This window comes from Acomys minous (assembly GCF_964271855.1).
Source record: "Acomys minous genome assembly, chromosome: 4".
NCBI classification, from domain to species: domain Eukaryota; kingdom Metazoa; phylum Chordata; class Mammalia; order Rodentia; family Muridae; genus Acomys; species Acomys minous.
The window spans coordinates 58859711-58886296 of record NC_140486.1 but is presented as its reverse complement, the minus strand read 5'-3'; the positions used below and the strand labels follow the sequence as shown (position 1 = coordinate 58886296).

The following is a 26586-nucleotide window of genomic DNA, read 5'->3' as shown; positions in this document are numbered from 1 at the left end:
AAGTTTGGGGTTGTATTTGTGAGCATGGAGAGGCAGGAGGAAGAGGAAGCATGGCTTCCTCTTGAAGGTTTGGGAGCTGGCAGTGTGATGGAGCACTTCCTTCCGTGCTGCTGAATTCATTTCTCTAAAGTTCCTCTGTGCACAGAACCATTTGTTTCCACATTGTTTTTATTAAACAAGAAAGGCGAGCTTTATTACTGCGCAAATGAAAGCAGCCGGCAAAGACAGATACTTCCCAGATTCTTATTAATCTCCAAGAGTTATGGGGCCTCTGAAGTCCCACAGAAATTAACATACTCTCTAGAGCAGTTGTGGGGTGCAGCGCCCCTCCCATGTGGGTGGCAGTAAGTGCTCTTCCCTGGCCTGCTCATAAGAGCTTCCTGTCCGTGTCTCACCCTTCCTCATCTTGGACCCTCTGGGGCTTATGTCTACCACCCTCACGCTTCAGTGCACAGTCAAGGATTTATTTGCCCATATATTCTGGGTATTGTCTGAAAATGTGGATTTAGGTGTTGTTCAATTCACTTCCATATACAATTAAATATGTATGGATTATTTACTATTGTGGTGTGAAAGAGTTTTGACATCTGTGAGATTATATCCTGAGGCCTTTGTGAATCTCGCCCACACACACAAAAAAATCATGTGTAATTCTCTCCCTCAACACAGTGCACAGTACAGTGATTGCTCACTCAGTCTACAAATATTTATGCAATACCCTCCATGCTCCGTGGGCTGGACACAGGACTTCGTCCTTGGGGAGTCCCAATTCTTCTGGGACTGCTGGAGAGACAGGAGAGTCTAAGTGAGAGAATGATAGAATATATCCTTTGATTTTTTCAGAGATCTTATCAGTGTGGTCTTAAGAATGTCCATGGGGCACCCAGCAGAAGTACCTGACTGACTAGTTATGGGATGCTGTAACAGCCCTAGGAAGATGAGAGAGTAGGGAGGGCAGTCGTTGGTAATGGGTGGCATCAAGATAGACTATGATGCCTTAGAGATAGAAGTAGGAATGGACACCATATCTTCAGGTCCCTGAGAAGATATATGGTGCCTTCAAATGGGAGAACTCTCACCCTTGAGGGTGTATAGATGTTGCACTGCAAGATAAGCTCAATCAGTAAGCTTTGCTGTTCCATTTGAAAATGAAAACTCAATATCAGCAAAGTGATGGTTTACTGTTATTTCATAAAATTTGGGAATCACTTGAAAACATAGAATCTAAGAATATCAAGGTCTGTAGTATGAAATATTAAAAAAACAAGTGAGTTTTAGACTTTTTTTTGTCTGATTTCTTTTTCTGTTCAAGAAGTAGAATAGCCCAAGTATAAATATTAGCCCTGGTTTATAGGTGCAAAAGTAAAAGCATAAAGAATCCAGATGAAATTTCCAAAATTAGTATAGAGTTAGATAGGCCTGAAGTTAAAGGCTTGGTCTTCTGCAACCAAATGCGGCTTTCCCCCCAGAACGATGAGCTTCTTACTCGGCACCCAGCCTTGCACTTAAAGGTCAGGATATCAGCGAACGGGAAGAACAGTGCTAAGGGAGATTTAAAGGAGTTGGGAACAGGAAGATACCAGTGAGGGGATAACAATTGAGATGTAATCTGAATAAATTACTTTTTTAAAAAAAGTCCTGGTCCAAGAGCAGATAGGCCATGGAAGAAAGATGAAACACAGTTTACCTCAAAAGAAGGTGTGGGGGCCACAATGCACTGTGTAGAACTGAAGGCAGTGCTGACAAGTGTTGGGGTTCTGGCCACCACTCTTCAGGCTTAAAGTTCACCCCCATGGAATATGCCTTGATGGAGCAAGGACTCCAAGGCAGAGTCTGTAGGGTGAGGGTATGTCTACATTGTTGCCATCCAACTGGTGAGTTCAAAAACTTTTATTCCCTGACCTCATATTTCCTTCTGTCTTACCAGACTATTTGGCTCATATAAGGCCAGGGTTCCTAGTTCCTCCTAAATAGGGTACCATTTCTGCTGCCCTAGCTTTTACTTCTTTTAGTCCTGGCTCCTTTTTAATTGTATAAATTTCACCCCTCTTTCCAGAGAGATTCCGTTTTCACTGTCCTAAGAGACTTGTTTGCCTCTATGTACCAAAACTCTCCCAAAGACAGAGCAGCAAAGTTCTGAAACTCTTGGCTTGAAATTAGGACAGGAGTTAGAAAAAAAAATGACTTATTTCTCAAAATCCAGATGTGAGTGCTTCTAGATATTTGAAAGGAAAGAAACCACATGCCAGTTTGTGGCATGGGGGAGTGGCTCGTTTTTCTAAAGGATGAAACAGAAACTATCGGAAAGGCCCTGTTGGTTCCTTAAGGGGACTGAAAAGACATTAGAGTTAGTGACAGCTAAGAGTGTTTGGGAGTACCTGAAGCACAAAGCTCAAGTCCCTAAGATGTGGACCGTAGGAAGCCAGGGGCTGAAGTGTAAAAGAAGGCGATAAGAAGGTACCAAGCCTACTGATGCTCTATTTGGCCTAGAGGTGGTCCTCTTGTGTGATGACTCTAGGCTTTCAACTCTGTACCCCGTGGTGGGCTTTAGGAAGCCATAATCTCCATTACTATCCCTAGCACTCCTAGTGAGGGTTGACCCATGGAAGGAATTTCTCTTTGCTTTCCACAGCTCTTTTTTGGGCATTAGAAGGAAAGGATGTATGTTTTCTGCAGAGGCCAGTGGGTTAGTGTCTGTAGCCCCATTCTATGATCTAACAGACATGACTTGGATAAAAATTTGAAAGCCTCTTTCTCTGGAACTGTCACTGTCATCATGTCTTAGTTTGTTTTTCTGTTGCTGTGATAAAACACTAACCAAAAACAACTTGAGTGGGGGGAGGGTTTATTTGGCTTATACATTCTGATCACAGTTCATGCCCCAGAGAAGCCAAGGCAGGAACTCAAACAAGACAGGACCCTGGAGGCAGGAACTAAAGCACAGACCAAGCTCCCCATAACTTGCTCATACAACCCTGGACTACATGCCCAGGTCTGGCAATTCCCAGAGTGAGCTGGACCTCTCACATGAATCATCAGTCCAGAAAATGTTCCCACAGACTTGCCTACATGTCTTAGATGACACTAACGTGTGAAGTTGACTGCAAAACTAACCAACATATTCTACATTGTAATGAGAATTGCAGCCTTTGCATGTAGCATCTTGGAGGAGAGAAAAATTACAACAGAATTGTACATACTGTAAAGAATGAGATCATGGCATTCACAGGTAAATGGATTGAACTGGAGATCATAATGTTAAGCAAATAGGCTAAACTCAGACAAATACTGTATTTCTTCTCTCATTCAAGAAGTTAGCTTTAAATCCACATAGATGTCTATGTGGTACACACACACACAAACACACACACACACACACACACACACACACACATTTTGTAGGACATGAAAGTAGAAAGGGGACAAGGAGAGGAAAAACAAGGAAAAGTTCTAAGGGAAGTATAGAGGGCAAATAATACAGAGTAACACAAAACAGATAACACGAAAGAAGAAGGATGATTTGTAGAAAGGGTCCAGTAGGAAGAAGGGGGAAGATTGTAGAAGACAATGAGGGAAGGCATGAATAAGAGCCAAGTTTAACCACACACACACACACACACACACACACACACACACACACACACACATGCGCGTGCTTGTGTGTGCATGCGTGCCACAATAAAACCCCTTATTTTGTTACACTAACTTAAAAAGTAATAAATCGTCTCAGCTATACAGAAATAAAATTTAGTGTAAGCTATAAACATAAAAAGAGAGACTGATGGCCAAGGATCCCCTTGGTAAGTACAGGTTGGTATAGACCCATGATGTACATGTATGCACATCTTAGAGTCACAGTTCCTGTAGTGGCATCCACGATTCCTACATATACTGAAACTGAGAAGATTCGAGAGATCCCTGGAAGAAGGGACAGCCCAGGAGCCAGATTCTGCCTTTCTATTTATCTCCAAAGCTCTGTGTTGTGAGCATTGCTGGGCCATCCAGGAAGGAGTAGCCAGGAATGGTATCTGGAATTGGCATTTACAAATGCAGCCTGACATTTCTCTCCTCAGTGATTCCATTCTTTTCTATTTGGTTTTGTTTAATGTCGTAGCACCCTACACACACTTAAATCCCTAAATTTAAGCAACTCAGCCATATTAGGGTTTTCTTTATCTCAGTTCTGGTCATCTCCCCAGGCTCCTTCCTTTCCTTTTTTTCTTGTTTTTTTTTTTTTTTATATTGGGATTTTGTGTTCTTGGTGCAGCAATGACCCAGCAGATGGATTTCCTAAGAAAGACTCCAGTCCTAGGGCAGAAAGCAGATGGCGCTTATGGAAAGGCTCCTTCTTCTGAGAGAAAGTCAGAGAGGCGGGGGTGGGGGGTGGGCGTGGGGGGTGAGGGGTGGGGGTGGGGGGGTGCAAGATCAAGCTTAATTAACACTCTGGACTCCTATTCTAGGCACTTGACCTATCTGCTTAGCCTTTCTTTAAGTCAAAGGGGGCAGAAAGAGATGATAAAAATGAAAAGAATTAAGGGATTGAGGGGCTGGGGTAGGAAAGCAAAAGAATGGGGAGAAGGGGGAAAAGTGGACAGAGGCCAAGGAATATGGACAATGCCTGGAACCTAGAGTCTATTCAAATTGAGATTTGAGTTCTATGGTTAACAGTTTAAAAAACTAAGCAACCTGTTTTTCTCCCTTTCCTAAGGACATAAAGAATAATACACCTGACCTACACAATGAGATAGATTTTGCAGTATGAAGGGTCTTCTTCAGACTCAGCATCCATTGTCTTTACACATTTGTCTTTGCTGGTACCCATGTTTAATCTCCTCAATTTCTGACCACCTTGTATATTAATCCGAACCATCTCTCCAGCTCTTCCAAACTCATCTGGCCATCAGGTAACATTTTAGGATTTCCTAGACACCACTGGACTCATTTCTTTGAAGGGTGAGAATGGCTCCCCCACCTGCATTCCCATCCTGCACTGGAACTGCGAATTATTTTAAACATGAGCACAGATGGAACTGTGTTCTTGAAATGATTAGGAATGATTATATTTGCACAGTTCTTTATTATTCTAATAAGTAGAATTAGACAAAATGATTGTCAGTGTTTCTCACTTCCGCCCTGAGTAAGGGTGGGAAGCAGCACCCTTATTTACGCAGGCTTTGGTCCTTCCCTTAGAGACAGTCACTTACAGGGGGGGCAGCCCTGGGCTTATACAACAGTTCAAACCATTAGAAGACGTGTTTCTTGCTTGAGAAATCACTTAGCGAACAGAGAGAACCAACTGGCAAACACTGTTTTTTTATTGTACTGAGATCATACTACTATAGGAAGACTTGGTGTGCAGGCAGGACCAACATGTCAGAGAGGGAAACATGCTGAGACCGTATGCTTCCAGGGGCATTGTGATGCCTGGTATATACTCACTTCGCTTCCAAGTTTGACCAACTACACCTAGAAGAGGAAGAGATGAGACCTCAGTATAGAAGTTCAGAGCTGTATATATACACCTGGAATCCAACCACCAAAGATATATGGTATTTAAGTATTCACAGCCCCACTATCTTCTTACCATGGGTCCCAAACATATGTTTACCTTTTTCAAGACCTCAAGGATACAGTATTTTGCAAGTAGGAACGAATTTCTTAGTGCCTACAGGCCTATAATATCAACACTTTTCTATCTACCCACGGATGTACAATGCACACAAGAGATCAATAGTTGGTCATGTCTTGTTCTATATGGCACATAGCACCCCAATGGATACTTCCCAGTGGATAGAATCCTAGGAGGTAAATGCCACAATTTGTCTCAACTGTACAAGGGCATTAAAACAGAGGAAGGTTAAGTAATTTTGTGGTTCAGGTCACATTAGATAAACCTGAGTCTACAGCATTCATGCTCCCAGATAAGTTGTTTTTTCATTCATTCATTAATTTACTTATTTTACATCTCAATCAGAACTTCCTCTCCCTTCTCTCCCCCTAGTCCCTCTCTCTATATCCCCCTTCCCCTAAGCCTCCCTCCTTTTCTCCTCAGAAAAGGAGAGATCTCCCACAGGCATTAACACACTTTGGTATGTCAAGCTGTTGTAGGGCTGAGCGCATTTTCCTCTATGGAGCCTAGAGATAAGGCCTTTCAGTTAGTGGAAAGGGATCCAAAGGCAGGCAACAGTTAAAGACATCCCTGCTCCTGCTGTTAGAGGTCCCACACGAGGACCAAGCTATTCATCTGTTACATATGTGCAGGGGGCCTCCATCTATTCCGTGGATGCTTTCTTGGCAGTTCAGTCACTGTGAGCCCCTATGGGCCCATGTTTGTTGATTCTGTGGGGTTTCCTTACCTCTCTGGCTCTTTCAATCCTCCTTCTCTTCTTCCATAAGATTTCCCAAGCTCTGCCTAATGTTTGGCAGTGGGTCTCTGCATCTGTTTTCATCAGCTGCTGAGGGAAGTCACTCAGCTAACAGTTATGCTAGCCTCCTGTTTGCAAGTATAGCAGAATATTATTAATAGCATCAGGATGGGCTCTCTCTCATGGCAGGAGACTCAAGTTGGGCCAGGCACTGGTTGGATGTTCTCTCACTTTCTGATCTCTCTTTATACCTGAACCTCTATAGGCAGGAAAAATTGTGAGTTGACTGTTTTGTGGCTGGATTGCTATCACTATTCCTCCATTGGAAGTTTTACCTGGATATAGGAGGTGACAATTCCATTTTCCATATCTTCTATTGCTAGTCATATGGCCACCCTCTTAGATTCCTGGGTATTTTCACAAGCTAGATTCTAGCTTTTCCCAGAGATACCCCAGCACACTCATCACAGATCTCTTTACCATCATCCTCCCCACACTTGATCCATCCTGGTCCTTCTCCCACCTGCTTCCCATCAAGTTCTCTCCCTCCACTCACCCCAGATATCTATTTTATTTTATTTTATTTCCTAGGTGAGATTCAAGCATGCTTCCTTGGCCCTTATTTATTACTTAGCTTCTTTGGGTCTGTGGATTGTAGTATAGTTATCCTGTACTTTATGGCTAAAATCCAGTGAGTACATGCCATATGTATCTTTCTGGTTCTGGATAACTTCACTCAGGATGATCTTTTCCAGTTCCATCCATTTGGCTACAAATTTCATGATGTCATTGTTTTTAATATCTGAGTAATAGTCCATGGTGTAAGTGTATCATTTTTTTAATCCATTCTTTGGTTGGAAGACATCTAAGTTGTCTCCAGTTTTGGCTGCTACAAATAAAGTTGCTATGAACATAGTTGAGCAACTGTCCTTGCGGTATGATTGAGCATATTTTGGGTATATACCTAGGAGTGGTATAGCTGAGTCTACTGAGAAACTGTCAGATTGATTTCCAAGTAGTTGTACAAGTTTGCACTCCCACCAGCAATTGAGGAGTGTTCCCTTTGCTCTACATCCTTACCAGCATGTGCTGTTCCTTGAGCTTTTGATCTTAGCTATTTTGATGGGTGTAAGATGGAATCTCAGAGTAAGCTTTGATTTGCATTCCCCTGATGCCTAATGACACTGAACATTTCTTTAAGTCCTTCTCAGCCATTAAAGATTCCTCTGTTGAGAATTATCTGTTTAGCTCTGTACCTCATTTTAAAATTGGATTGTTTGGTTTGTTGCTGTCTAAATTTCATGAGTCTTTATATATTTTGGATATCAAACTAAGCACTTAACTCTTAATCTCTCTCTCCTTCTCCCCCCTTAATTCCTATCTACCCATTTCTCTCCTTTCTGTCTCTCCTCTTTCTCTTTCTGTCTCTTTATCTTTATCTTCTTTATCTCCCTCCTTTTAGTGTCTCTGTGTCTAGATAGAGGGAGAGGGAGAGGGAAAGGGAGAGGGAGAACACTGGCAGCATAGACATTTCACACGTATACAGGAGGAGAAGTTAGAAATGAAATTCTGGTGGATTTTTTAGAAAACATCTTTTTCAAAGGGCACACCCTCTTCCAACTTATTGCAATTCCCACAAATAGAAACATCCCTAAAATAGTGCATTTCTTCATATGCTATGTTTGTATCCACTTCAGCCGCATCACATTTTTAGAACTTTAGGTAATATTTACTTTCCATTAGTTGTCTATATTATGAAGCTTCTCAGAAAGTAATATCTGATTTTGCCCACTTAAAATGTAGGCTACCATTAGCCCACGAGAATTAACCATATATATTTAGACAGAGATTCAAGGAAGATGGTCACAACACAGTGTCTGGTGTGAAGGCCACATCTGGTCAGCATGTGCATATTAACCAGAGGCCCACAGCTTAAGAAGCTGTGTCTATGAGTGAGGTTACATTCACACTCAACTTGTAGTCTTGACAATGGAAAAACCATGATGGGACTAAAAGCGAACTTCTTAGTCTCCATTTTGTGTGTGTGTGTTTGAATATTGAGGATGAAGTCATTTCTAGAAAACAAATGTTCTTTTTTTTTTCTTTTTCATTTCTTATCAGACAATCTATCACTTGAAACCCTGGGAGAAGATGTGTTTTCTCAGCTCTAGTGAGATTGTCTTATGGGAGAAGTTCTGCACAGTACAAGTTCAAGGAACCCAGTGGGATGATTTAGAAGCAATCCACCAGGTCAGAGACACTGCTAAATCAGACTGTGGCAAGGGGACAGCTAAAAAATCTGGAGCAGTTAGATATTTTGTCTACAAATCAAGAGTGTGGTACACTTCCTTCCTTTTAACCTCTGTTGAAATGATGACCATAAACCATATGCAATGCTAAAAGCTAATTAAACAGCTACCCTAAATCAATAAAAAGCGGGCAAATTGAATTTTAAGTAACACCTGCTCCTATGAAATGTACTTTATGCTTGGGTCTTGTCTAATGTTTATACTTCGGTAAGTTGGCTTTACTGATTGATGACTTTATCAGCCTGCCTCTATAATCTTAACTGGTTTTAATTTTGAGCAATCCCTCCCCTTCATAGGATATCCCCACCATCGGCATTATCAGTAGCAGCATCAACACTGCCAGCAATATCATCATTCCCTTTGCCATCATCAAGATTATCACCACCATCATTATCATCATTGTGACATCCAATCACCATCATCATCATCATTGTTGTTGTCATCATCATCACAATCATCACCATCATCAGCATCACCATTACCAACATGCTTTGCTTGTAGTCATGGGTCCAAATAAAAGGTTTTCTTTTTTTTTCCTTGATGTTCTACATTTTACTCCTCCTTATCTCTTTTGTTCTTGCACTCACTCTACTGCTTCCACTTCTTCTTCTTCTTCTTTTTTTTTTTTGATTTTTTTTGTTTTCTTTTTTAAAATTAATTTATTCTTGTTACATCTCAATGGTTATCCCATCCCTTGTATCCTCCCATTCTTCCCTCCCTCCCATTTTTCCCTGATTCCCCTCCCTTATGACTGTTCCTAAGGGGGATTACCTCCCGCACTCAGAGGAAGGACAGCAGGTTACCAAGAAGAGACTTGATACCCTATGAGCTTCCACTTCTTATCTTTTTGGTTTAGCCTTCCAGAGCTGAGCCATTTCTTCACTCCCATTCCCATTTTTGTTCTGAGACATCTTTTCTCTTTTCTGGAAGTGGCTGGCCTCGAATTCAGAGATCTGCCTGCCTCTGCCTCCCAAATGATAGGATTAGAGGCATGCATGCATCACCACACCCAGCCCACTTCCACTCTTTGAAAACTACTTTTTTTTTTCAGATTCTCTGTTTTTCTTATAGACTACTTTTTATACCCAGCTTCATAAAACAATATATTTCTCATTGCTATATAATTCCATAGTCCTCTGGCCTCTATATTCATCAGAAGTGGCTAGCTGATGTAGGAATGTAAGGTTTCCAAATGTCAGTGGTTTAACAGTATTTTTTTATGCATAAAGTCAGATACAGGTTCAGGTAGCTTTCCAAGTAACTGGTAGCATTTTGGACTTAGGGATACAGACTAAGGGGAATTATTCTATCTGGGATAAACCTGGAGCACAGGACATCATAGACCTCTACACAAAGGGTTGGTTATACTTTTTACTGACTCTCCTTGGATGTTCCATGTATTCTTACTCATGTTTCATTTGCTAATTGATCTCAAGGTGTGAGGTATATTCAAATGATGAAGAGTGTGGCTAGAGAGTGAGTCAGGCATGAAATGTTCAGAGAGATGGAGCTTGAAGACCACAAGGGACTTTGTATTTTCTGTGAAATAAACGGAAAACCATTGAAAGTTCAGAGATAGACAGGCATCCTGACCTATGTTGAATGTTGATTGAAAGGTGCAAGAGTGTAATCTGGAAAGCCAGCTCAGAGGTTAAAAAAAAAAACTATCCAGGAAAGAGATGATGGTGTTAAGAACAGGAGTGTACCAATAAGGAAGATATTTTATATATACATTTGTTTTTCTAGACAGGGTTTTTCTATGTACTACTGGCTATCCTGGAACTCACTTTATAGACCAGGCTGGCCTTGAACTGGTAGAGACTTGCCTGCCTCTAGTGCTGGGATTAAAGGCATGTAACACCACTGCCCAGCTTAAGAAAGATGTTTTTAACTACACACACACACACACACACACACACACACACACGTAAAATACATGTACTTTTAAGCCTATATGCTATATTAATGTATCATATATTATACACATATGTAGTACTTTTACGTGTTATGAATATTTGTATTCTAATCCAAAGAAAGATTTAACTTCATAGTTTGCTAGTATCTGAAGATATATTTTTGGCCGGCTTTATGATACTTAACATTTGTCTCTTCAGAGATTTTTTTTCATGTGTTATATTGCAGAACCAAAATGATAAAGATAGAAGGGTTGGTACTATTATCATCTCCCTCCTACATGCTGTCTTTATGAAGACCATCACTTGCACAAGTCCTACATAGAAAGTTCCTGGATCTTCATCATCTTAGTGCCTGAGGATGGGGCTTATAGGGACCAACTTCTCTCTTATCAGCCTCTACAGCAGTCACATCACAAGGTCTTGGGAAAAGAAACTTAGTCAATAGAGTCAAAGGGTGGTGACAGGGGTTCTGTGTAATCCCCCACTCTCATCAAATCTAAGCGGCTCTTAATAAAACTCACAGTTGTTTTGGGGAAGGGATATAGGGCTCCAGTCTCTCCAGCCTGCTGAGCCACCACCTGTTCCAGGCAGGGGCTGCATTGCTAATCCCCTGAGCACCACTGCTTATTTCCTAGACTGCTTTTGCTTCCAGGAAGAAAATAACCACTGATGTGTGAGCTAAATGGAGTCTCTTTCCAATTCTACCAGCATGTGTGTGGCTACTGCCTGTGCTATGCTACTACCAGAGACCTCTGGAGATGAGATGAGTGCTTTCCCTACATGCTTCTGGGAATTTTGTTTTAGCTGGCTAGCACTCACTTTTTGTTTTTTGTTTTTTGTTTTTTTGTCCCAGCCTGTCAAACTGTGGGTCATTTCCCTTCTGTGTGCTGGTCTTCATGTAGATATTTATGGTACTTCCATGTGATTGTGATAGCCACCAGATCACTATGGCTATGATTGGTACATGCACAATTGTCCCTTGATGGGTCACTGAATATAGAGTCAAGGTCCCACCACATTTTGCTGGTATTGCTTTTACTCTGCCTAAATGGGCTCTTCTTGGTTTCCATTCTCCCCACAGCCACTGAGCAAACAACCAGCAATAGGAATTAGATGTATAGCACTGAGTGTGTCAGCTTTTGATGGATGAAGGTGTCGTAAACTTTCCCCAAGTTGCTACCCTTGCTTGTTAGGTGTTCTGTACCTTCTGTACCATCCCACCTGCTCTTCCTATCCCTTTCTTTTTCTATCCTCTGAGGTCCAGATTTCTGCCCCAGGATGTCGAGCTCTATATTTTACATCCTCCACACCCCTTTGCATGCCTCTATCTCTCTTCCTGTTGGGTGTCAGTTAATGAGAATTAATGTACTGTGTTGCAGTTGGAGGAGGGAGATTAAAGTGTTTATGCCCTGCTCTCTTTCTTCTTTGTATAGGAGTTCTGCTGGGAGTAGTTTCTGTATCCGCCCCTTCTGCTGGCTGGACCTTCTTTCAGGACTCTGGCTCTCAGTTCTGCCAACACCATTTTATCCTTCTGCTTGGTTCTTGTGGCTTAGGGTGGCAATGTCCTAATGTTGTACTAAGTTCTGTGTACTTTGACATCTCCTGTTGGCTTCCTTAAACCGGCAGTAGTTTTTTTATCACTAAATAAATTTTAAAACCCAGTTTTTTTGGTATCTTTTATTTCCTTTTAGTCTTTCATTAGTCAATATCTTTCTCTGGGAAGGGGGAATGGTTCTGTTTTAGCTCTCTGAGCTCCTTCTGTTGTCCCCTCACCCACAGGTTCTGTATTCACCCTTTCTGTCTCTATAGTCTAGTTAGGGAACTTTATAGTCACACTCAGGGATAGGTATAAACATTGTCTGCCAATCAGGGCATAACCATGTAAGCGGGTTTGAAACAAAGGAAGAAGTTATTGAGCTGAAATACGAAAGCCCTTTTACCATCTCAGGAGGTCCACAAATTTTCTGGAGACATATAATATCATGCTGTCCAAAAATGCTGCTTATGGGACTGGTGAGATGGCTCATCAGGCAAAAGTGCTTTTCCTCAAGGCTGGTGACCTGAGTTTGACCCTTAGGCTCCATCTGATGGAAGGAGAGAGCTGACTCCTCTAAGCTGTCCTCTGAATTTCTCCTTGTGAACTCTGCACTATGGCATATGCATACACACACACACACACATGTGCATGCACACACACGCACACACACAAATAAACAAACAAATAAATAAAATTAAAGAGAACAAAACCACTAATGATGATAATAAACATATATTCTTACTTATTGAGCATCTCATATCAGGTATTGGAGCACATCATAGCTGTATATAGGTATTCCAATTCTGATTGTTCCCTGACAATGGTGATATAATAACCATATTATACACAGGTAGCTTAGCAGTGAGATACATCAAATGGTGCTAACCAGGTCTGATTGGCTCCAGGCCAGATCACTTCTTTGATCTATGCCACTTCATGGACTCATGAAGAAGAAAACCAGACAGGTAATGTATGTGACTCAGGACTCAGATGGGACGTGACTCAGACTCTGTGTGGTAGAAGGTTGTATCCAGGAAGAGCAGTGTAGGACAAGACATGTTTCATTAAGGAGGCAAGATCTAACTTGCATCTTGAAGGAGAGAAATGAGAAAACGTGGAGAAAGAGAAAAGGAGAAATGAGGTCATAAATACTAGGGCTCAGTCCAGAACTAATTACCTCAGCCTCAGGAAGAGGGTGTCTGTCTTAGCAGAATTACAGGCTGCCCTGAGTTGGGCTTTCAGGTGTAGCTCTACAATTTAGCTCTCCCAAGGCACAGCCACCTGCACTTAAAGGCTCTTAAATACATTTTGTCATATCACACTTGATTTCCTGTCGGAACGAGGCTGCTAGAGTCTGTTTTGCTTTGTTCTTTACTTTGGGCCGCACTCAAGGACTCATGATCTATTGACCTCACTACGCATGTCTCATTCATTTATTTATTTATATCCTGCATCTATCCATGATTTGCTCACCCATTCCAACCATATGCCTGTTGCAAATCCTGGGCTGTGGAACCAGACATCTCCTCCCCCCATACTTAACCTACTTGTGTGGAAGACGAAGGTCACTATATCAACATTGTAAGGGGACAACCAGAATCAGAGGTGCCTATATTCAATTACTATGTGCTCCAATCCCTGACACACATGAGATGCTCAATAAATAAGAACATATTTTTATGATGGTGGCTAATACTTTCATGTCCATGGAGAGCCACAGTTGTTTCACAAATTGCCACACACTTCTCTCTATGTTTATGGTGCTCTTTTGTTCCCGAAGGTGGTCCTTCTAGAACCTTGCCACTCCTCTTTTGACATCCACTGCCCACAAATACCCTACTTTTGATTCACTCATCTCCCCACACTTCCTTTTAACCATCTCCACCCATCCCTAACTGACTTCTTCAGCACTCCGTTGCTTGGTGGCTTCTTTATCTAAACAGTTCATCTCTCTCCTCACATTGTTTTTCCCATTGAGGATTGCCACCCACCTCATCACTTTCCATTCACCTAATCCATGGCAGTCTTCCTATCAACTCATGGGAATACAGGTACCACAGTCTTCAGTGGCCTCCAGATGGCTGTATCCATAGAAGTCTTTCAGGTCTTTTCCTGTCTTCTGCAGCATATGGCCTTGACTTCCTTCTTCTTTCAGGATCTGCTTGACATCTTTGCTCCTGTGAGTTCCAGGATTCCACTTTTTCTGTAGTCTCCTTTCTCTCACACAACCTCCTTCTTTCTTTGGTCTCCCTCTGCTCCTCTCCTAATTTGATCTCTAAATTTGGATTCATTATCTTTCTCTACTGAGCCCTCCCATCACATGATGTCCTGCACAGCTTGGTCCTGGAAACCTGACTTGGGTGGCTTAGTAATACAGACATGACACGTTGAAGAACTGATAGGTACATACAGAAGAGGTGAAGCTCATGTGGGTTGTGCTTGCACTGATGGAGGGTACCAACCGGAAGCTTGGTACATGTATTAGTGGTCAATGATTCCTGCACACGCTGTCAGCATTCATACTTGGACAGGAAGAAGGCTTTGCTACTTCTATGAGTCTCACTTGAGGAAGGCTAGATCATTTCCATGGGCCTGGGGCATTGGGGTTCTTGACATCATACCATGAGCACACATTCACTCAGCACTCCATTTGCTCCTTATACATCCCCTCAGAGCTTCTGATCCCTACAACCACACACTGATTAGACGAGTGGATTCTCCACTCAACTGACTCAGGCTTAGCTTCTGCATCTCGCACTCACCAGTGTCATAATTAGGCAACTTAACAGTCTTTACTGTACCCGTACATTGCAATAAAACCTTGCATTGATACTGTGTATTTATTAATACTCCAGAATCCTGCTGTCACAAGAAATATAGTTGTTTCCTCTTACCAGTCCTTTTTTCTTATCCCATCATTCAACCCAGTGCCAAGCGTGCTGGTCCTCCTGCCTCTCAGAGCTGGGCATGTTTTGTTTCCTTAACAGTTGTCCCACTTCAGAGATTCATGAGACATTTGATCTTTTACTCTTCTATGGATTTCCAGCTTTCATGGCCTTGATCCAATTTTTACTCTGAAGCCACCGTAATTTTTCTAAGAAGCAAGTATGACCTCACTCATGCTCAGAAGCCTGCTGGGGCTGCTCCTGCCTTTGTGATAGAGACCAAATGTCCTGGCATGTAAAGTGCTCGCAAGTAGGTTTCTCATCCCTTCCAGGTACTCTTACCTCCCTCAGGTTTTCCAATGTTCACCCCATAACCTAACCATATGATTTTTCAAAATTGCTCATTAAGTGTAGGCCCCGTCCTGTTGGAATCAAATGCCCCATTAATCGGTGTATTTGATAAGGACCTTACAAACCCAGCCAACCAATTTGAACTGCCTCTCTGAAGATTCTTGCGGTTTTTCCTTTTTTCTTCCTCTCCTTCCTTTTGGTCTCATACATTGATTAGAGGCAGGCTTTATTCTAGCACACTTGGGTAACATTATATGTAATTGTCAGCCTCCCTGGGGCTGGCCAGGTTTTTATGAAATTAGACATATTTGTCTTGATGTTTAGGAGCGAGCATGAAATTCAAATCTGTGTGTTGGCACTCCACGCGTTGGGCCTTTAATATTCAATGACATAACTTCATTGCAGTTTTGACAACACTATATAGAAGTTGTGCTTACCGTTGAAAATTAAAGCCACTGAAAGCGTTGACAACAGCAAAAGTGTGAATGCTTGCCGGCTCCTGAACTGATTGCTATTCCAGTTTGTCTCGAGCCGCTTATTGTGTTTGCAGTGCCGTCAGTTCTACTTAGAGACTACCCAATGCCAATGCTGTACAGGTAAGTGCCACAGAGCGCTGGCCTTTCCTTCCTTTCCTCACCTCCCCATTGCTTCCTACGGTTTTCCTACTGAGAGCTTATCTATAGTCAGTTACACAGTCCCAGGTTCCCTCACCTATGAGCCAGTTACCTCACTTCTCTGGTGGGTGACTGGATTCAGCAGCCTTTTGTTTCTTTCTCCGCATCATTTTCCTTTTCCTTTTCTCTCACATGAATATGAAGGACATTGAAATGTGGTGGCTTATTCCATAAGTCTCCTGTGCTTGTCAATCAGGTCTTCCCTTATGTACTGTGAAACTTGAAAGAGCAGTCAGAAAGAGTTTGCATTACAGGAAGCTATCCCTTTAAGTTAATTATTTACTGACCCCCCAATGTGTGTATGTGTGTATGTGTGCACGCACGCATGCACACACACACACACACACACACACACACACACACACACACGTGTGCACACATTAAGGGATCTGCAGTGTCCAGAATAGGGCATAATATCCCATAGAGCTGAAGTTAGAGGTTACACTCTTCTTGACATTGGTGATGGGAACCAAATGTGAGTCCTCTGGAAGATCGCCAAGTTCTTTTACCCACTGAGCTGTATCTCCAGACCCCTGCAGCTGATTCTAAGAGTAGGAAGAGTAGACTCTGTTATCTATGACCTCAGATTGTGTGTTCTCAAGGTTGAAATGATAAACAGAGAAACCTCAAGAATAATTAATAAACAATCTGCTTTGCTGGTGTTGTTGGTAGTACTGTCACAGTAAAAGAGTGGATGGACAATTTTGACATGTTCTTGTTTAAGTTTGGTGTTTGGTCTTGTCCTTGAAAATTTTCTCCCCCACTATAAGTCAGTTTAGGAGTGTTTGTCTGAAAGTGCCCTTCCTCAAGCCTTTTATCTTTAAGCCAGCTGAGGATCCTAGGATGTAAAACGAAGACACTGATAGGACATCTCAGAATTGTTTGGGGACAGAACACACTGACCCTTGTGGACAAGGAAGGAACTCCGTTTGCAGGGGTAGGGTGAGTGGACAGCTGTGTCCATCCCCACAGCTGCAGTTTGGAGGAGCCTGCTATGGTGCAGCCTCCTTCTGTCGATAGCTCCTTCACTGGCTGGGACTCAGGAAAGCATTGGTTGCTTCTTTCTGCTTGACCCACATCTAGTCCCTGAGAAATACTTACATGTCCCCTGTTCTATTCCAGGAGAGAAGCCTGGTAGAACAGCTCATAGCACTGTCCCACTGAGTCTCTGTGGAGTTTCAAGCAGAGCTCAGCCTCTGGGTCCTAATGCCCTTCATTTTCCCAGGAATGAGCCACATGGCTATCTTTTGTGTCTTTGAAGTGCAGAAAGACATTTGAGAATTCTTCAAGTAGTTCCACTGGGGAATCTCTTGATGGGGGATGAATATATAGCTCTTTTACACTCTCCCCAAATATTTACCTGAGTGGAGAAATCTAAAACATACAAAACTGCTTCACTTCTTTTCTCTTGCAAAGCCTATCTAAAGGGGTAAGTCTGAAAATTGAAATTTAACATGTCCTACTGTGCCTTGTGGCTCATGCTTCTACCTTATGAGGACCTTATAGTTTACAGGGGTGAGTAGATCCAATATGGAAGGGGTTAAAAAGCAGTAAAAGAGATATTGCCAGTCAAACATCTCCGAGTTTCAACAACACAGACAGTTATCACTGGGCTTCCGGTTGGTTTTGGATAGCAGTGTGGGCTGGAGTATTCAGGATGTGAGCTCACTGCCTTCAGATTCAGTCTATTGCTTTTCTACTTGAAATTCAAGATTCAAACACTGAGATGATGAGCCAAGCTTCAAGGATTCCCCTGGCTGGAAATGACTGGCTGAGGAAATGCATCCAGGGTCCAGGCAGCTCCTCCAGTGGAGAGCTGAGATGACAAAATACAGCGCTTATCCTAAGCACCATATGCACGCGAAGCAAGGTTCACATATTAGCCTACATGTGCTTTGGGCTAATTCTAGAAGACTCCTGAGATACTCACTAATGGGAGAAGAGGTAAACTTGGATCCACTTTGCAGAAGCATTCAGACATCCAATTGATCATCTCCTCTTTTAGTATATACATGTATTCAACATGTAAATACACACACCATGCGTCATATTATTCCAGACTGTATTGTAGGAGTTGTGAGAGATGGCAAAATTTCTCAGGTAGCTCAAGAGAAGAGAAATACACAGCCTGTACTTGGCCTTACTGCACGAGACAGTGAATCACTACATTTAAGTGTGGAGAATGAGAATGCTTTCCAGGTAAGCATAAGAAAAGATGCCTCTTGCTGCTACAGTACAAGGAGGCTTTATTGAAAGGTGAGCATGAAGCTGAGTTTCCTCCTGAAATTCACTATCTCACCAAGTGCTAGTTTCTTGGGTGTGCCCAAATCTGGTCCTGGGGATCCCTGGGTGCGTTAAGTGTTGAGTATACACACTACTTCCAAGACGATGACCTGGCTTCTGACTGACCCCTCTCAATATGCTAGGAGTTTAGTACTTTCAGAATTCTTATGTTGTGTTTAGAATTTTTTCCTGGTACACTGTGGGTCTTCCTCAAGGACTTGTGGGTTCATTGAATGAGAAACTGAAAGACAGCTTTTAAGGGTCATATTGATGAATATTTAACCTTGATTAGGATGGGGCCAAATAGGCCATGTTAGGAAAGATAATATTGAGACAAAAGGTCTGGTTGTGGACAGATTAAAAAAATGTACCTGGAGAACCTTGGTTTTTTAGGTGTTTTTATCCACCTAGACCCTTTCAGTTATTAGTTTAACTTCTGTCTTTGGGAAGGGATCATGTCACATTCTCTCTCTCTCTCTCTCTCTCTCTCTCTCTCTCTCTCTCTCTCTCTCTCTCTCTCTCTCTCTCTTTCAATAACAATCTTTGCTGGAAAACATCTACCAAGCCTCTTTTATCAGTGACATACATACATACATTTGGGTGTGGGTGAGAGAAGACTTCCAGCTTTTCACATCTTTCTTTCTTTCTTTCTTTCCTTCCTAGTAGGTTCCAGTTTAAGCACTTGCTTGGTTTCTCTACCTGGAACTGGAACTCATTTTCTCCATTCTTGGTTCTTTTTCACATGGATAGTTTCTGGTGAGGCTTCTCTGCCCACGGAATACTTTCAGAGTCAAACTGGGGCTCCTTTCCAGAATTCTGCTAGGTTTCTTCTCACTCTGACCTACTTCACCGGGGCCTGATGAGCCTTCTCCACCTTTTACTAAGCAGGTGTAATTTCAGTGTAAAAGGAAGCACTTTCCCTAGGACATCAGCAACATCACTATCTGTACAAAGACATAGTTTTAGGATGCAAAGTGTTAAGAGCCCCTGTGAGCAGTGGGAACGGCTCTCCCTTGGCAAGGAGGAATCCAGGCTCCTGAAAATTCACTACCAGGTGACTACGCCATTGTGTCCACACCAAAGAGTATCAGAGCATAGAACTAGTTTTGGCTTCTTCTCCTCTTCCCATCAGCCTGCAAGGTTCCCGAGTTTGCAGACTGAAGATGCTGTTTAATTTCTAACCTCCCATGGTTCCCAATTTGGGGCTCACCTATGGGGTCCATCCGCTCAATTAGGGCCAGCATTAAAGACCATGGCTTCTTTTTTGGTGCATTGTGGGAGGCAGCAGTATGTTCCTAGCAGCCTCTCCTTCTCCATAGGCTTCCTCCAAGGTTTCCTTGTCATTGTGGTGGAAAACATTATGTCACTTGGGCTTGAGAGCAACACTGGAACATGGTCTAGGCTTTGAAAAAAATAGGTCAGTAAGGGTAGAACTCTAGGAGATAGCCAGGGGAAATGACGTTAGATATGAAGTCAACAAAGAAGTCATTTTCACTTCTGACATTTTACCAAGAGTGACCCCAGTGGCCTGTCACAGTTCCTTCTGCAGGGCACAAATCATCACCATAATAACATTGACAACTTCTATATTTATAGTAGCACTTCTTGATGCAAGAATATTTTAAAAATACATTTTATTTTTTGACAATTTCATGTATGTGTGCAATACATTTTGGCCATATCTATTTTATACCCCTTCTTCAACTTCTTCTAGGTCCCTTCCACATCCCTGTGTCAACATAATATTTTCTTTTACTAATTCATTGAGTCCAGTTATTTTTGCTGGTATGTACCTGGCTATAGGGTCATTCACCAGACCATGGGCAACCTACCAGGGGCCACATCCCTGAAGAAAACTGACTACATCAAGAGCAAGTTTTCATTCTTACATTGGAGCGAATTGCTGGAGACTCAGAGTTCAGTGGTATGACAACTTAGGATGAATCTGGTATTAAATTCAAGTGGTACCCAAAAGCTCTTCTGCCCTACAGACATTCTGTCAGCTCAACCTCACTCTCCATCCCTCTCTCATTTTGACTTGTATAGATATGAATTTTAAGATAATGTGATAGTATTGGTTTATGTAGCTCACCCATTGGTTCCAGAAAAGTCTAGAAGGATGGAAGGGAGATGTCTAGGAAATAATCTAAGCCACGCTTTGAAAAAGACCTGCAAGATCTGTGCACTCTCCTCATTCTAGTCAATCTTTTTTTCTCCCTCCTGTTCTTGGCAACTGTCCCTTAAGCCCGTCTGTTCTCTGCTTCTAATATATTATGCTGATATTTTATTACCAAACAATTACATCCACTAATTTGAAAAGGAAACGAGCAGGAAATTGCAATTATAAGAGTAAAAGCAACGGTCTTTTATGCATATGAAATACGGTTTGTCACTGCTACAAAACAGACTTCCCCTCTTCCGTGGCTCTTCACTGCCTTGTCTTTAATAATTGAGCAGAGAGCAGAGTAATAATTAGATTCCTGATAGCAGAAGAGATGCTAGTGGATTTGCAGCATGTGGAGGCTCAGCTTGGAGCATGAGCTGCCACCATGCCTCCACAGAGAGAAGCATTCCTCATGCTGTTTCCGTTGAGCACTGTCCAAAGCAGTCTTTGAATCCATGTATCCTATATAGATTAATTATTTGTTCACTATTAGTGTGTTCTCTCTGCTCTGGAATGCTTTCCCACTCATGGACTCTAAGCTCGGCCAAGAATTCCCTTGGTCCTTGGAGTATTAGTTATTGTGATAAACATTGCTTATATATGTTGGACCTGCATGGCTTGGCTCTGGTTCTCTTGAGTCATTTAGGGTGGTGGATGCTCCTTCCAGGCCCCACATGATAATTTCACACAGTCCATTCAGCTGACTCCTAAAGGATGTGTGGTGAGAGAAATAAATAAAGGATTGCCATCTTTAGGCACTGATACTTAGAACTGTGTTTTAATCACAACCTAGGCCAGCCTGTATCTACCAGTAGATCTGTCATCTCATTTGACTCATTATATCTGTAGGATAGAGAAAAGGCTGATCACACTGGGCAGTTGTATGGGGAAGCGCAAGTGACATGGAATCTAAGGTGCCTAGGTTATAAGACTTTTCTTTATCCTTGCTTACCCAAGCAGTCAGTCTATCTGAAAAGCTGTTTACCTATGACAATGCATTGAAAATATCTACCTAGAAGATGCCTTGAGGAATCTGAGTCAGTCTGTGCCACAGTCCCAGGCACAGAAGAACGCTCATCACAGAATAACCTAAGGAAATACAATTTATTTAAATGACATTATTATTTTAAAATTCATCTTCTGACATTATCTCCATCAGACAGATAAGAATGCCGAGGGTGACCAAATTGACTGCAGAGATCTGTCTGTGCAACTTTGATAATAACCAGGCATAATGGCTTCCATACTTTAGATCTATAGCCTTCCCACTGTGCTTATAGCAACTGATTTTCATGCTCAGACTAGTCCTGGGGATACTGGGTGGGGGTAAAGTGTCAAGCAGGAAAGCAGACTTTACCTAGTGAGGTGAGCTAGGTAGCAGCACTGTAGTTAAAGAAAAGTCTTGCTTTTCCAATATACACTATATTCCAAAGCCCCTACTCTGGGTATATTAGAATCATCCAGGGATCTTAGCACAATGCATAGTCCCTAGTCCTACCTTAAAATTTCTGCTTCAACAGTATGCTGGGTGGTTTAGAGGCAACAGAGCATACTGGATACCATCAAGGTTTCCCTTTTCTGACTCCTACAAACTAATGGCACAAGCTTAGACCAGTTTCCTACCCTCTCTGATTCTTAGTGTCTTCATCTGAGAGATGGGACTGACAAAGACATCTGCTTTATGAGGATTAAGCAATTTGAGACTTTCAGACATTCAGTAAATGCCATTCATCAGCACTCTGATATAGGAGCTCTTAGAACCTTGACTCCAGAGACATCTTTAAGGGTTGCCTGGGATAGCCCTACCCTCTGATATTGTACTGGTCACCCTTTTATGGTGCTTCTTAAACCATTGACCTCAACCTCGTGCGGTCAGCTTGGGAGTTCCCAACGGAAGAATTGTTGAGTGTAGTGGACATACATGGGACTGTTTTGTGTGTTGTGCTGACTTATGAACCACACACGTACTTCCAACTTGTGCTCACTGCTGTAAAGGTTTGCTTTTAGGAGGAGACCTTTGTTGTGCACTACATTTGGGATCATCTCAGGCTTTCATGTGTAGAATAGTCTAGGAGATGCCTGGTGCACAGTGACCTGAGCCCCAGGGAGGCCTGGGTTTGTGTTTTTCTTATTGCTCTTCCCCTTTGATAAGTGCCTCATTTTGGCTTTCATTAGTCACTGGGTATTAGAGTCCACAAGAGCCATCTTTTCTACACAAAAGGCCCTTTTTTCCCTCCTGTCTTAATTTCTTTGAATAAAGCATGTCCTGTTTAGAAGCACCAAACACAGTATGCTTTTCATGCAGCGAGATCTGCAGGTGAGTTTGGCCACTTGCAGAAAGCAGAGGCTATTAAAAGGCCTCCCATTCCCAATCTTTGTTTGCTGCTGTGGATGCTCAGGTCTTTTGAGTTGCCTTCATACCTAGAGGAGGCATGAGAACAGCACTTCCTCATAGCACTATCCTGAAAAATAAGGATGAAAACACAGAAACACGTTAACATAGAAGACGTAAATGGAAACCACACAGAACAGCACCTGTCTGGCATTTGATAAACATCTCTGTTAACATGAACAATTATGAATCCCTTAGACCAGAATTTGAAGTTCATGGTGAGACATAGGTTTTATTGCATTCTGTTTATTCAATTAAGATTCATTCTAATTATAAAAGGAATCGATGCATAAAGTCTGATCAAAATCAAAATGTGACAATGAAAAACAAATTCCATTTTGGCTACCCACTGCCTCAGACTCTATGAAGCACTTGCCAGTGTTTTTAGTTTTTTATGAACCTTTTTAAAGATTTTTAAACAGTAGATATGTGTTCATATATGTGCCTAGAAGATAAGAGTACAAAAGATATCTATCGGCTTATACATCTATGAAGTATTTGTGATGTATGTATTAGTTACTTTTTTCTTTGCTGTAACAAAATACAAGAGCAACCTAATGAGGGATGGCTTCGTTCTGGTTCTTTATTTGAGGGTACAGCCCCTCCCAGCAGGAAAGGCGTCAGGTTAATCTTCTTTAGTTGTGACAACAGAAACAAGAGGCAACTGGTCACATTGCATCCTCACTCAGGAAGCGGAGACAAATGAATGCTGGGGACTGATTTGCTTTGGTTTGTCCCTTTAAAACATGATTTCTTTTATATTTTGAGATAATGTAATTTCATTTTCCCCACTTCCCTTTCTTTCCTCTAAACCTTCCATGTCTCTCCTAAATCCATATATCTCTTAAATACACAAGAACAATCTGTTCGGTCAATATAATGCTTCTTGTATGTATGTTTTTAGGGATGGCCACTTGGTGGTGGATAACCAGTTGGGGTGCTCTCTCCTGGAGAAGACTATTTCTCCCACTCTCAGCAGTTGTTAGTTGCCTGGAGTTCTTTGTGTAGGGTTGAGGCCTCTTTAGCTTTCCTTTTCAAACAGAAGGATCTCAACACATGGGATAGTGTCACCCACGTTTGGTTACCCTTCATTTTATGACTCCATACTATTTTATACTATGGGGTACAAACATGTTAGCATGCTTATTGTTTTTGGCCTTGTTCAGTTCATGTTTAGACAGTCACCTTGGTGAGACTTTATAGGTATAACTTCTGACATTCCTAGGAAACAGAGACTCACATCAAAATCTCTGATCCTCTGGCTCTTACAATCTTTCTACCCACTCTTCTGGAATGTTCTCTGATACTTAGGTGCAGGAATTTTATTGTAAATATTTCATTTGGGACCAGGCACCACAATTATGCATTTTGATTGTTTATGGCTTTCTGAAAGAGTATAGTAGTGGCGTGCATACTTTGGTGATAACCAACAGCTTTCTAAGTGGACTTAAGACCTGCTCAACAAGAGGATAGTCATGCCTAGTTTTGCAAACTTAGCTAACTATCCAGGGTTAGTGAAGTCATGGATCCTGGAGGAGAACTCACACTACCAATTTACTAAGTCAGCACGATCTCTAAATACATTTTAAATATGTGTTTTTATATTCACAGATAAGCATGGTCCTCATACTTCATCTAGGAAATGTCTCTTTTAAATATAAAGCCTCTCTTCTCTTTCTTTCTTTCTTTCTTTCTTTCTTTCTTTCTTTCTTTCTTTTTTTCTTTCTTTCTTTCTTTAATCCTGGACCCCAACCTATGTGATGGTGCCACCCACATTTAGTACCATCATTTTATGACTCCATATTATTTTATAATATGGGGTCAGGTAATATCATTTTTAACATTGTCTTTGCTTAACACTTTCCGGATACAAAGCATGTTGCTGTAATGTCACCGTATGAAAATAACTTAAAAGTTTCATGAGGGTTGTCCAGTCATGAAATGGCTGTACAGTCTTATACCTCTGTCAACCATGCCCACATCATGTTCATCACAACTTCATCATTCTTTTAGATTACTAAACTTTCATTTTTAAAAATCTAAAGTAGTATAAAAATGTAGAATTTGATTGACTTTTAATTTGAAATTTCCTCACTCTTAGTAAACATAAATCTTTGCTTAAAAATGTGTTCATCAGTCTTTTTCTCCTCCGTGAATTAACTGTATTTATTGTCTATTGTTTTTGTTGAGTCATCTTTCATTTTCTTAATTATTTTTGGAGTTTAAAATAATGTTATTTGAATAATAACCCTTTATGTATTATGTTTGATGTCAGGGCTCTCTCCTATTCATCACTTGCCTTTTGTCATATACATGTGCTTCATTTATTCAGTTCATTTGAATTACATCACCTTGTTTTTTGATAACTTTTGTTTTTGTATTCTACCCATAAATAGACACTGCTTACTTGTAGCATAAATACATTTTGCAGGAGCTTCTTCTATTTTTAAAAGCATAAAACCTGTTATTTATCTCAGCTTTATTTTGGTAAGTGATCAAAAGTAAAAGCTAATTTATTTCTGCCAGTTATTGAGCAAAGAGGTTTACATACACAATACTGGTCATTTAAACTATCTGGGGGTATTGGATATCTAACACCCATCTTCTAATAGAGAAATAAACCGGGAGACCATGATTGTTTGTCTTTGTTGTCAACTTGACTTTAAATCACCTTGAAGACATACTTTGTGTGTCTGAGGCATTTTTAGAGAGGTTTAACTAAGGAGAGAAGATTGATCTTGACTTGGTGAAACCATCTCACAGGCTCGGTGTGTGTGTATGTGTGCGTGTGTGTGTGTGTGTGTGTGTGTGTGTGTGTGTGTGTGTGTGTGTCACATTGAGTACAAAAGGAAACAGGAGTAGGTCAGGTGCCTACTGGTGTTCCCAAATGTGAAAAGTTCCAGACATGTGTTCCTGATGCCAGTAGCTCTGACATGCTCTGTTTTCAGAGACTGTATCTTATTAAACTTGAGTCCATATAAGTAATTTTTTCCTTAGGAACTATTGTCTTGAGTGCTGGCTGACTATACCAAGAAGAGGAGTGGACAATATGGAAAAGAGGTACTTGCACATAGGAGATGAAGTCACCAAGCATCCCTCACTATGAAGAAGGCATGTATTCAAGTGGGCATCTGACTTTTGAACAGGACAAGGACTCCTATAGTCTCAGCAACAGCACTACCTTATATGACTTACGTCTGGGAGCTGCTTTCATCGAGAATGGGAGGGGATGGCGCATACCTAACTCAATCAGGTCCCACTCCTCACTTACTAGGATACAGGAAGGACTAGCCTTTGCTTCTTTTACTTTACATAGGAAGGCATCAGGAACCTGTTTACACCTCTCATTCATTCTTGTACTGTACCTTTGACTAGGAAGGCAAATATGAGGTTGTGGTCTTTAGTGGATAACCAAAGGAGGAAGATCACAAAGAGAAACTGAGGGAGAGTTCTTTCTGGTCTCATCCTGAACATTTTATACCCTGCTCTTGGTTCTACCCCTCCTCCTCCTCGGCTCACCAAAGAACCATAAGCCACGTACTTGAAAAGGCTGAGACATATTCAGAATCAGCTCCTGTCTCAGCATTTATGATATATCACCAAGACAAAAAATGAGCATCTCTACCCAAAATAATCATAGAAGCAGTCCCTTACATGTACATCTTCCCTGAAAAGGCATTCACTGCCTCCTTTAGAGGCCATAAGGGCTT

The 26586-nt window shown here is 41.6% G+C and overlaps 1 protein-coding gene across 5 annotated transcripts in view; it reads left to right on the top strand.

The window, feature by feature from the left end:
• Nucleotides 1–26033, top strand: part of LOC311596594 (uncharacterized protein) — a 167015-nt gene extending 140982 nt beyond the window's left edge. For 4 of the 5 annotated variants that reach the window (XR_014778889.1, XR_014778890.1, XR_014778891.1 and 1 more), the window contains 2 exons: nucleotides 8487–8615; nucleotides 25874–26033. Coding sequence is in view for 2 of the 5 variants with exons in the window: in XM_084780205.1 (XP_084636331.1) it covers nucleotides 8487–8536 (50 nt within the window). In the remaining 3 variants the exon portion in view is untranslated. Of the gene's footprint in view, nucleotides 1–8486; nucleotides 8616–15768; nucleotides 15960–25873 lie in introns of all 5 variants that reach the window. The other variant, XM_084780206.1, reaches the window with a different exon arrangement.
• Nucleotides 26034–26586: the final 553 nt, after the last annotated feature.